The following is a 12,850-nucleotide window of genomic DNA, read 5'->3' on the forward strand; positions in this document are numbered from 1 at the left end:
TTCAGTTTTATGTGAAACTTGCAAATGAAATCCTTTTTGAGTCAAATTGTGAATTTGAAGTCATAAAATGAAAGTGCATGCTACAAAGACTGTGTAATGTTTTTCAATGAATTATTTTGGAGTTAGGTGAATTTTGGATCTAGAGGTCTCGAGGCTCGAATTGGATCTTCAGTCGAATGCAAGAGTTGAGCGGTCAGGTCCAAGTCGAGAGGTCCCAAATACAAAGTTTTGGTAACTTGAGTGCAATGTATATGTGCTTATATAAATTGGTAAATGAGAAAGGGGGGAAAAACTAAAAACACTTTAAAGTTGTTTTCATAAATAAGAGTGATTTTGAAACCTACTTTTAATTTTTTTTAAAACAAAAATGAAATATGTTTTTACTTTAAAAAAAGTTAAAAAAAATTGAAAACGAAATGGTTTTCAAATAGGTCCTTCAATTTTTATTAAGGCACATTAACGATTTCAATTTTTAATCAATTGAAAAAATTGAACGTAACATGCAAGGCTACAAAGCTTTTTCAAGCGCAATGTCCCCTATTTACCCTTTGTTCAGCTGCCATAACCCCATTCTCAAACCACTAACACGATCTGGGGGAAGAATAGGGCTCGTTTTATAACATTTAACAGAATCGTTTTTGAAGAACTGCTTCGGAAAACGAAAATGACAAATAGAATTGTGCATTTTCAAGTTTTGAGAATGTGTCCAGTAGTTTAGCATCAATATCTGAAAAAACAAACAGTAGAGACCAGCAAAGAATCAGACATTTTATTGATGTTTTTGAGATGTTTCCAAGAGAGAAACAAGTTATCGATGCAAAAAATAAAATAAGGGCAAAACTCTTCTGTATTTTATAAACAGAAGAGTACACTGCACTGCACTTCCTTGTTGGCTTCTCTCTCTCTCTAAAGAGTAATAAAGACAGAAACTAGTAATTGTCAAGGTGAGCCAATAGCTAGGACCTGAGATGTCAAAATGGTCGTACGACCAGGTTAATTTGACATCTCATTTAGGGCATGTTTACGTATCAGTAATGGGTATGGGAGGAAAGGGAATGATTTCCATTCCTGACTTCCCCTGCGTTTACTTGCAATCAGGAATGAAAAAATAAATGGGCCCCACCTCAAAATCCGTAATCACATTCCCTCAAAACTAGGTATCAGATCGACTAGGGGGGATTAGTCGATACGATTCCCATTCCTGCTTTCTCTTATTAACTTCCAAAAATACCCTTACCACTTTACTATAATTCCAAAATAACTCAAACCCTAAAAAAAATTAAAAATACACGCCAGAAGGAGTTCAAACAACTCAAACCCTTAACGTTACAACACAGCCTCCCTGGAGCAGCAGAAACTATGTAAGTCACTCCATCTATTTATCTATCCACCTTTTTCTTTTTCTTCTATCTTCTGTCTTCACATTCATCGCAAAACAAAGTATATGATCATGGATAAATAAATTGATGATATTGTCATAGTTAACCATGTTGGTAGTATATGAATGAAGAGAGATGGCGTTGGGTTTGGAAAATCTTATAGCTGGTGCAGAATGTATTTTGTCAAAGTGGAATGTCATTATCTTCTGTTTATGAATTTCTTAGTGTTACTATTCTAAGACTTGCAGTTTGTTTAGGTAATTACTACAAAGTGATTGCTGCCGTTTGGAGTTCCAATTGCAGCGTCAGTTTTTGTCTAAAGCTTAATATTCCAAGGAATTTCTTCATGTTTTTACTTGTGATTTAACAAGATTTTATTGTTTTGTAGTTAGGCTAGTTTGCATTTAATTTTGAATTTTGGTGTAGGGCTTTCAACTAGTAAACCATTTGAGGGGGGAATGAAGGGAAAGGGAAAAAAAAAAAAAAGGAAGGAGGGGAAGATGGGCTCTGGGCCCTTTTTCGATTTCTTTTTTTATTCTCATAAAAAAACAATGGGACAGGTGACACCATTTAAGGATGGTTGTGAGCATGCATCTTTGGTTAATGTGGCGAGCTACAATGCTCCCTTTTATTATAGAAAAGCATTCCAAGTGAAGATGCAACAAGTACAAAGACCGCAGCAGAGTTTCGTCTAGTACTTTTATTCTAAGAAAGCAAACATCCTTATGACGCTCTCACTCTTGGAGGAGATTTGACTGCACACAAGCTCTCTCTACTTCACTTCTCTGCCTTCGACTCTGAAAATCCTCCTCTCCATCTGTACCAATGTGTTTGAGAGAAGCAAGTACTCAAAAAAATAAGAAAGAAATTACTTATCCATGTGAATATCGAAAAGAGAAAACAATTCATGACAGAACCATTTTGACTTAAATCTAGCAAAGGATTTGTTGAACGTCCATTGCTCATAAACTATACCTCAGTATGGTATATAACCAATTAATCCAGAAACAAAACGAGGGCAGTACCAAAACTGAATCGAAAAGTCTTTTAAGTTTTAACCCAGGGAATCAAAGAATCACTAAAAAATTTAACCAGAGATATAAGGGGTGCTGGGGAGAAACAGGAAGCCCTTAAGTTATACTACAGATCTGTGGCAGAGGAAGAAAACTGGCCGAAGGGAGGAAAGAGGGAGCAATTGTTTTCAAGGGGGCGACTATACTACTAAACCTAAGAACATTTGCACAATTTTGTATAAACTTGATTAGAAATTTGTGCGGACCACCTTGGGTCAGAAGGGGCACGTGTACACCACCACCCCCCCGCGGGGCCTAAGGTGGCTCCACCCTTGCTTGCTGCAGAAGACCTAATGTATTAGTAACATCATATATTAGGATATACAATATTGCTTAACAAAACTGTAACAGAATATCCTTTCCTTAGCAGGGCCGTATCATTTCATTCTCTTTCCTTAAAACTATATCTTAGACAAAATAAAGGGCGCTTATGTGGATTCACCACCTGTAAAACAAAACAACTAATGCACCTATTGCAAACCTTCAGTTTCACAAGTCAAAGCTTCACACTTTTCCTCTCAAAAGGACAATCAATACAGTCAAAGAAGAAAATCATTTATTCTCAAGAACAAGAGCATGAAGAATATGCAAAGTTCTTGCCAAGTAAAGATATAGTCAACAGGGAGATGGCAAAATCAACATTGTGGAGTACCTGAACAAAGGAGTCCAACTTGTTTCGGGTATGAGCGAATTCATTCTTTATCCAACCTAGGGCTCGGAGGAAACTGAAACAAAACATTTATTTCAACATCAAAAGAGGGGTCAATATCTTGCTTATGTATATAGTAAACGGGCTTAGCATAGACAGAAGAAACTACCACAACAATGAGTTTTTCTTCATAAGTGATAAAGGAACCTTTCTATTTTCATCATATAGATAAAAGCCAGTAGTTCCTTCAATGTCCAGAATAAAGGTAGACAATAAAAGGAAAGTTAATACACAAACAAGGACATGTAACTGCCAATATAAGTTGCACCTAACATGAAAATGTCCACAATATGAGATGTGTGCCAAAATTTTAAAGATGACAATTGAGTTTTGACTTGAATATTGCACAAAGAATATACAGCTCGAAAGGATTGATCTTAGATAAAATTCGAAAATTATGTGAAATGTGGAATACTTAGATTGACTTGTAGAAAAAATAATCTACATTAGTATTAAACATGCAAGAGAATCTGTATCATTCAGATGAATACCTAGGAACAAAAAATTCAATATAAAGTATCATCCATGTTGACAAACTTTCCCATAATTAATCTCAGGGAATCTACAAGGTATTGTGAAGAAGATACTAATCCAGGCAGCTAATAAACTGGCAGCTGACACTTATCTGATGAACAGGAAAGAAGAAAAATCTTAGAGCTCATGGCCCATTTGGATGGAGTAATTCCAAGCCTAGGGATTTAGATAACATTATAAGATAAATAAAAAATTATTTAGACTATTACAATCCATGTATGCCAAAATTTGAATAAGAAAAGAAAACAAAGAAATAAATTTCAAATGATCCCTAGCATATAGTTATTTCAAATCCATTTGCACTACATCTAGTTATTTCAAATACATTCCATTCTAATGTTTTCTAGTTTTTGTTGCAAAGTGAGTCTTGTTGTCAAATCCAAATCCTCTTGTTGGCAAATCCATATCCTTTCTTTCAATTTACTCCACCCAAATGGAGCCTTTAAACCATATGAACATCAGACCTCAGGGTTCAATTGAATGTTTCGTGTGTGTATATATATATATATATAGGGGAGGATCTGTGGCACCACAAATTTGACACAAGTTTTGACACAATTTTATAGCCTTTAGATGCAAGCACTTTCAAGGGCAAAGATTAAATGTGATTTTATTATTTATTTATTTTATTTCGATAACATAACAAATAAAATAAAATATTAAACTCACCACTTTTCAAGGTAGCATAAATGTAGGCTAAAATCTCTCCATCTCCTCCAATCTCATTTATTCTCACGTTTTGAGTTTGAACTTTTTTTTTATTTAATTTTTTTTTCCTTTATCTGGAAAAAAAGTTCTGAGTTGATCTCCAAACACGCAAGGATCTATTCCAGATTTTTCCATTCCAACACTTCCTGCAATTTTCGCTAAATATTCTGGAGATTGTTTGAAAATCTTAGTTGTTAATTGTGCTAAGAAGCTATGGATACTTTTTGCTGCAGTTAGATGCTAAACTGTTTGAGAATGAACTTGAACTTCTCATGGTAAAAGACATTAAGAAATCCACAAATGTAAGAGGAAAAAGAAATTCGAATAGAAAGTAATCCAAGGATTTAGAGACTCAAAGCTCAAGATAACAAAAGAACCAACATACAAGACTGCAAGATAAACCTCTCCAAATTTTGCTGAGATAGAGAAAGACAGTAGTTGAACCAAACCCCAAACAAATTTTTTTTAAAAAAGGATCAGAAAAAAAAAAAATCATACTCAGAGAATTAGATCATACCATTTATTTATTATATTGATTGAAATCTTAGGGGGAAAAAATTAATGGCTAACATGTGAAATATGGGAGGGAGAAGAGCTACTTCTTGTTTAGTGCCGGTAGTGATAGAGAAATTGTCAAAGGCAGAGAGAAGATTTGGAAGAAGAAGAAAAAACAGAAGTAAAGGCATGAAGAAAGAAGATGACGTGAGAGAAAATGTTAATGCTTTTAGGAAGTTGGGAAAACATAAATGAAGAGATAAAATATTATAGTAAGTAAATTAAAATTAATTTAAACAAATAATTATTTAAAGAAAAAGAATTAATTTGTTTAATCTTAACCATTCATTGTAGCCTAATCTAATGGTTAAAAAATTGTGTCAAAACTTGTGTCAAATTTGCGGTGCCATGGATCCGCCCCCTATATATATATATATCTTCAAGCACCGTGTATATCTTGAAGGGGACTGATATACAGAGAGCTTCAGTTGAGGGTGTCCGTCAAATAAGATCCCTCAACTGAAGCTCTCTGTATATATATAAGTTGTACAACATGCAATAATAGTTGTATGTAGATTTCACATTACAAATGGATGAATGAGAGAATGCTAACTTTTGCTTGTGCATCCGTTCGCAAGCCTGAATGAGATCAGCACATGCACTTCTCACATTTTCCGCACCAACTCTGCAATAAGAGATTAAAAAGAAACGAAAATAAACTTCCGACTTGGAAAGAGATTGGAAAGATTAACCTCCAAACTTCCAGAACTGAAAATAAAATTTCAAACTGCAGTCTGCGCTACCATTCATTCACCACAAAAAGATATCATTTTATTACAACACTAATTACCAGAATATCAGTTGAACAGCTGATACTTTAAATAACACATTCATAATAACTCAACAAATGACGCCCAAACTAAGTATTCATAAATTTCGTGCAATGACCATAATTACTTAAAAAGAAAAAAAAAAACATTAAGAATTGCAGTATTCATCTCTCAAAAGGTCAACTATACAATATGAAATCAAAATGATCTATGGTACATATTTGCATATACCCTAGATCTTGATCTGAATATGTGCTTGGAACTCAGAGCATTGATGGAGCACGAAAACTTCTAGATGATAAAGATGTTTGTCTCTGGCATGTGTTGGGCACGACACTTGGATGACGCACGTCAAACATGCGTCCGCATAAAATAAGATACTACTTCTTCCCAGATTAGATGAATTTCTAAGTGAAAAATTTATTTACAAATATGTCCATGTCCTAAATTTTTTAGATTTGCTGTCATTGTGCCGTTATCTTGTCATAACCTGTCCTATGTCTGTACCCATACTACGTAGGTGCATGCATGTCTATCAGTGTGCACGTTAGAGAGAGAGAGTTATTGCCCATTAATTGTATTCATGATTATCTGTATCGCTAAAATTTCTGGTGTCGGAACATGGATTTTCCAATATAAATTAGACAGCACATCGTCTCCATGACACTGATGCATATGTAGTGTGCATAGTTAATGGGGTTTCCAAATTTTTGGATATGAGGGGCACTTCAAAGTTATCAAGGAGTTGAAATTATTACCAGTTCTTCAGGTGATGTGCAGATCCTCTGCAATATATCCTTAATTTTATGACATGTTCATTAAAGAGATAAATAAAAGCATATAAAAGTAACAAAGCAAAACATTCTGCCTGGCGGTGACAATTATATCTGAAGAACAGACATTTAAGAGAAATATCCCTTGGTCATAATCATGTCTTGTTGCATCCAGAACAGCAACAAAAACACTAAATACTCAACTTCCACATTAGGTAATTCACTATGCAGATGTGACAGAAAATCTAGATAGTGTCAGACGGAACCATTACCCTAGCAATTTTAGGATTTATATGGTAATGATGCTATTGAAATGATAAAAAGGAAGCTAAAATAATGAAATCGCAAAAAGATATTTATTAGTTCATATATTTGTTTTTGTACAATTTCATTCTTCAGAGAACATATTTATGTGCAGATGCATGTAAGTCATGTGTGTGTAAAAGATCAGACATGCAGAAGAGCAAACTCATCAGAGTGTATGTGTGTGTGTGCGCGTCTAAGATCAAACCTGCAAACTCATTCAAATGTTTATCAAGTAGTTAAGACAATTTCAATGGTAATCCAAAATGACATTACAATGAGCTTTTCTCCTCTATACTGCGAGCCAGTGTAGCCAATTTGGAAAAATCAACATCAGGTAAATCACTGCAAATACAGTACCAAGAATGAGAGATAATTCACTGACGCCATGAAACTAGCTACCATAACTTAAACTTCATTTAATTCTTTTGGGGATACAGGGGTACCTGAGGCTTGTCAATTCTGATAACATTCTTTCAACATCAAGCAAATATATATTGATCAGCCGCACAGCACAATCAGGATCTGCATCACTCTTCAAGGTCTGAATCTGTGAAAACTGATTATTCACGATACCCTGCAGGAAATGAGATTAACCCACATTAGAAAAGCAAATAAGCACTCTCCAAACATTACTGAACCTAGTAAATCTGCCGCATCTCATACAAATACAGATTAACTTGAATTAAGCACACTGTGACATTCAATGTATCTATTGAAACCCCACAACCAGAATATCTATGGAACATTTATATGTGGAAAGACTTCCCAAAATAACTTGAACAAGCTAAGAAGATATGCAACAACAATGGTATTCCTTTATCATCCAGAAACACCAAAATTCATTTACAACACAATAAATACCACAATGCAGAAAACAAAATGAGAAAACACTTGATCAGGAATCTGTCACCTCATTAAAGAGTGACTGCACATATCCTCTGAGAAGTCCTTTCAGAATTGGTAAAGCCATTTCAGATATGCAACAGTAAAAAAACCTAATTGATTGAAGAGGAGGGGAGGAAGAGAGAGAGAGAGAGAGTTTTTAACCGATGGAGAGAAGGGCCATGCTTCAGTGGGTGGTTTATAGGAATGAGTTCCAGATAAAAACAAAGTGCACCAGACTGGAGTGAGTTTAGCATGGTGTCTTATGGATTTCACACATATAATGAATGAATTAACATTTATGCCACTGTCACAGGCAAATGCCAAAACAAATACTTTCCTTGTTTGTTTCATAATTATCTATAGCAATATCACATTTCATATATAATCAATTGTGTGATTAAGAAAAGATTATATATGATATTTTATATAGTCAATCAAGCTTTAAAAATAAAATCTAACCAACACTAAAACATTAAATTTTCTAAAGCAACAGCCAGTATCATTAAGTTTAGTTTTTCATTATCAGAAAACTCATAAACATGTAAACTCTAAAATGCTCTATGGTAGATATCAATTCCCTTTTCCAGATAGAAACAAAGTAATCAATTAACAAAATGGATTCATCAGTGCCCTAACTAGGAAAATCCGAAACGGAAAAAGAAACTCAGGTGCCTAACACAGATCTGTTCCATTGCATCCAGTATGCAATTACTGCAATAGGCTTATTAAAAGTTCCTTATGGACAACTTCAGGGAAATATATAAATAAATAAAAAGTATTGAAAAGAAATTCTATTTGTTAATCAATAATTCTGTTCAAATATGGTAATTGCTAATCTTTGGTAACTGATAACAATCCTTATACGCTCTCAAGTAGACCCCTATCAGTATGTTTTGAATGGTAGCAGCTGCGTTCTTTCAATCTCCATGCCACATGGCAGAACAGTGAGAATCACACGACAAATTTCTTATTTGGAAATATAATAGGAGATGTTGAGCTGGATATGCTATCTTTGTAGTATTCTATATATGCTGCAGCATTAACTATATTCACTAATGCCTCATTAACCAATACTTGGTATAATGCCAAGTTTAATTATAGGTGTTGAACAAGAATGGACTGCACACTTCTTAAGTTCAGCAACTCGTGCGCATTTCTAACAACGCATCAGCTTGGACTAGATTTCTACACTAGCATTTGATTGTGGGTTGAAAAGATAAGATCCAGGTTGCACATCAATATGGGAGATGGAAGGAACTAAGACAATGCTGAGTCTGGCTTTATCAGTACATCATTTTTGCCCTTATTCTACAAAATCTAATTGCTTTATAAGTACGGTGTTGACATCATAATCACAGCCACTAAACTCAATTTCTTCATGCAGACACTGTCCCTTTGCTCCATGATCTATTCAGAATCCAAATCAAGATAATTCTGTCACAAACGGTAAAGTTTATATATGTTCTTCAGAATGCAAAACATTGTGAAAAGTAACAATATTCTGGAATCTGTTGCAACCGCAAGGAACATGAACCTTAAGCAGACAAATTCAGATAAATAAATAATGACAACCATTGCCTTGCACAGATGAATATTATATTATTATATCATTCTCATTACTAGAGATGAAACGGAAACGTATCAACCCATTAAGGAATCAGATTCCTCTTACCATCCCTCATAAATTTCAATTCCAAGATATTCCTGCATTATCTTTCTTGTTAACTTACCAGTATGTTACTTTTCAGTCATTCTAGGTTAGCAATAACTTGCTTCTTCAGAGTTGCTATCAATTAGGAAAGTTTCATCATTTAATAATCTACTTATATGCACCATCCCCAGCTCATCACCATAATGAATATATGCTATCATGCCTTTGCAAATAAATGCATTGAGCTATATGAAGTGCCTGCACCAAGTGTTGGATCAAAATTATGATCTGATGACCTAAAATCACATTGCACGTAAAACACTAAATAGTGATGTAATAAAATAAAAAATGTGGGGAGAAGCCTCTAGCTCGATTCAACTAGTGATTGAAATGAGAAATACAACAAGCTTCAAAATACTGAAGTTGAATGTTCTGTTACCCTAAACCAAAACGTTAGTCTACTGTCATAAATAGTATCAAAGGAACCCCATGAAGGAAAATAGCTGAGTCAGAAACAAAACAAACTTTAAAGGTTTCCAAAAGAAAAACACCAATCATAATGCACCCAACCCTTTAGGCTATAGCTTCAAACTACTGGATGTTCCATCATAAATTTTGTCAAACTCATTCTTGTCTCAGTTTAATAAAGTAGCTACCATAAGCTATTTCCATATTTGAATAGGAATTTGGGAATATATAAGCAAATGTTTTAAAAGATACTTAAATTCTAAAACCAGTATTTCTCTGCAACTTAGACATCTTTTTCAACGGTGACATTTCACTAATTCATAAACAAGATTACAGTGCTCTAGTAAAAATCCTATCCTTTTCTCTTACAACTCTTTTGTTGTTCTCATGATTTAACTTCTATATTGCTTTACTGAGTTTTTAGCTTAATGCCCATCCATAAATCTTACAAACTGCAGTTCTAGAGACCAATGTTCAGTGTAGGAAAACTCCAGCATTCAATTATAAGGGTTGTCTTGCATCAATCCAAGGGATAATATAAAACAAACTCATGGAAGTGAAACTATGCAATCATCTTGAGACAGAATACATATGGAATACATGCATGAAGCCATAAAATAGAAAACATTAAATTACCTAAAACTGCTTTTATGGGACTATAAACCAATCAATTATGCAGTCATGGTCATTGAATCAGATAAGTTTTAGCTGTGAAATTCTTCTTTCAACCTATTACAAGTGCTAGCATCCACATGTTTGATGATATCTATGAAATAATATCCAATGAACTACCAAATACTTTCGCAAAACATGAATGTTAGACTGAAATTAATTTTCATAAACTTTCCGACCAATATTTTTTTTTTATTTTTACCGAAGGCTATAACCCTGGAAAATTGATCTACATGTTACAGGAAAAAAGGGCTTCAGGCATGCTCCTAAATATCAAATCTAAGACTAATAGTTGGAACATTTCATTCGTAGCCCATAGAGGGCCCTACAAGCAACTGAAAGATCAAACATGAATAAAAACAGAACAAATATAGAATTAAAGTGGGCACAAATAAAGGATAAAAAATAAAATAAAAGCAAGCGCACACACACCTAAGGAAATTTTGGCATACATAAAAGTAAGAAAATGGAACAAAAAAAGCATATTTGTTGAAGTATTTGTTTTCTTTGAACTAACATTAGTCTATAGCTTGGCTCCAAACGCTAGCATATGACTAGTATTTTTTAGTCAGGATACACTGTCAATCATCTAAAAAGGAACTATATTGTTACCAGAATTATCAAGTTAAAATGAATAGTACAAAGAAATGAAAATCAATACAAGGTCAAGATCACAAGAGAAATATGGAAAAAAAAATTTATTTGTTGGGGGATGGATGAGTACAAGTTTCAATGACACAGCCAATTTAGATCAAAAGTCTATTGGATTGTGAGGGTTCTGCTAAATCTTGCAAATTAACCACATAATTCTAATATAAACTGTCGTTTTGGTGAATGATATAATTTCTTACCTAAAACAAAAACCCAAATCTGCAATCTAAATGAGATCCGTAATTCGGCATAATGAATCATTCAGTTAACAGTCATAGAAAACAACAAAATAACCATTTATAAATTGTATGCATGTTATTTGAATATCTTTAAGAGGAAACTCAATTTAAAATTTAGAAATGAGGGGCAATTATAAGAGCAGACTCCATAAATACTTATCTCTGATACTCATCAAATACAGACAATACATTCATGATATGGGGTTCCTCGTATGACCATCAAAAGAAAAATTAATTGAATTCATTAACAGATGAAGGTCATAATTACCTGCTTGTTCTTGTTTACATTTTACCAGCCAAAAACGGCGAGCCTCTGAGAATCAACATCCTGCTCATTGCTGCAAAAGGCAATAAAGGAAAGTCATGAACCCATATCCAATATGAGAAGATGTTATTATGAATACAAATCTCATTTTGGGTAGCCAGAGTTACAAGTAAAATGTCAATTTAAGAGAACAGATTTGAGCATTTACATAGTATGACGTGACTGCTCTTACATCATAGTCTGGTCCAATTGCTTCCTTCACAACTTTCCCCAACTATAGTACACCAATAGTTCACTGCCATATACGAAGCATCCTCTTTCCTAACCCATACTTCTAAACTTGCAAATATAGTAATATACACACCTATGTACAATGTTTTTGCGAATGAATTATTCATGCATGCCTACATATGTTCTAAAATCCAACGAAATCTCCAACTAAATTTACATTTCGATGAAAATTAGTTATGATATTGCATTCAAATTGTGTCAAAAATACGTGAAATGTTGTTTCCTAAAATTTCTAAAAACAAACAAAATTAGGAAGCATGTTCCTGAAGCCTATTGTTCCATTACAAGAAGATTTTTTTTATACAAAGTAGAAGAAAAATATTTCAAACAACAACAAATCATGTTGCCGAAAAGCAATAAGAAAAAAAAAACCTAAAAAGCAAGAAAGTGTTTGTTTTTGTCAAAATTGGAAACAAAAAGTTTATAAAAGTTGAGAGTAAGATGAATATGAAAATATGAAAAGGAAGCTGAGGCTGAGAGATTGTGATACCTGGTCATACATGGAGTGATTTAAGCCACGAAGTAAACCTCTTTCTGATAAGCGAACGCCATTTTTAGTTTCAGAGAGAGCTCTGTGCGTTCTGGAAGTGCTACATCTTTGTCACTGGCCTCTACGCGCATCTGGGAAAGGGAAGCGGTTTGGATTATTTTGCCCCTGAAGTATGAGGAAATGACAACGATGCCATTTCACCACGTTACTATCATTTTTGGTTTTGTTTTTTAGTACAAAACAAATGGAGGAATGCTAGCAACCTTCTCTCTAACTTTCTTTTTTGGATATTCTCCCTTCTCTTTATGATAAGTGTCATTTTTCTTACACTTAAAAATAATGTTATTAATGCATAACACAATTTAGTTTTTGTTTTCCAAGTTTACCCTTTTAAAATGTGTTGGCTTTTATATTTCCTTCAATTTATTCAA

The 12,850-nt window shown here is 33.8% G+C and overlaps 1 protein-coding gene across 5 annotated transcripts; it reads right to left on the reverse strand.

Moving 5' to 3' along the window:
- Positions 1-480: 480 nt before the first annotated feature.
- LOC117632905 (histidine-containing phosphotransfer protein 1-like) lies at positions 481-12,580 on the reverse strand. Of its 5 annotated transcripts, none has more exons than XM_034366529.1 (8): positions 12,420-12,580; positions 11,847-11,933; positions 11,642-11,711; positions 7,251-7,381; positions 7,081-7,149; positions 5,512-5,583; positions 3,105-3,177; positions 481-727 (listed from the first exon to the last, which is right to left on the reverse strand). In XM_034366529.1, the coding sequence occupies exons 4-8, from the start codon at positions 7,274-7,276 to the stop codon at positions 542-544; spliced, it is 426 nt and encodes a 141-aa protein (XP_034222420.1). In that variant the 5' UTR covers positions 7,277-7,381; positions 11,642-11,711; positions 11,847-11,933; positions 12,420-12,580; the 3' UTR covers positions 481-541. The 5 variants fall into 5 exon arrangements, 4 of the variants coding, with proteins under 4 accessions (XP_034222420.1, XP_034222418.1, XP_034222419.1 ...); XM_034366527.1 differs by having other exon boundaries at positions 11,847-12,002; XM_034366531.1 differs by lacking the exon at positions 481-727 and adding an exon at positions 1,975-2,196 and having other exon boundaries at positions 11,847-12,002.
- Positions 12,581-12,850: the final 270 nt, after the last annotated feature.

The sequence above is a fragment of the Prunus dulcis genome, chromosome 6 (assembly GCF_902201215.1).
Source record: "Prunus dulcis chromosome 6, ALMONDv2, whole genome shotgun sequence".
In the NCBI taxonomy this organism is placed as follows: domain Eukaryota; kingdom Viridiplantae; phylum Streptophyta; class Magnoliopsida; order Rosales; family Rosaceae; genus Prunus; species Prunus dulcis.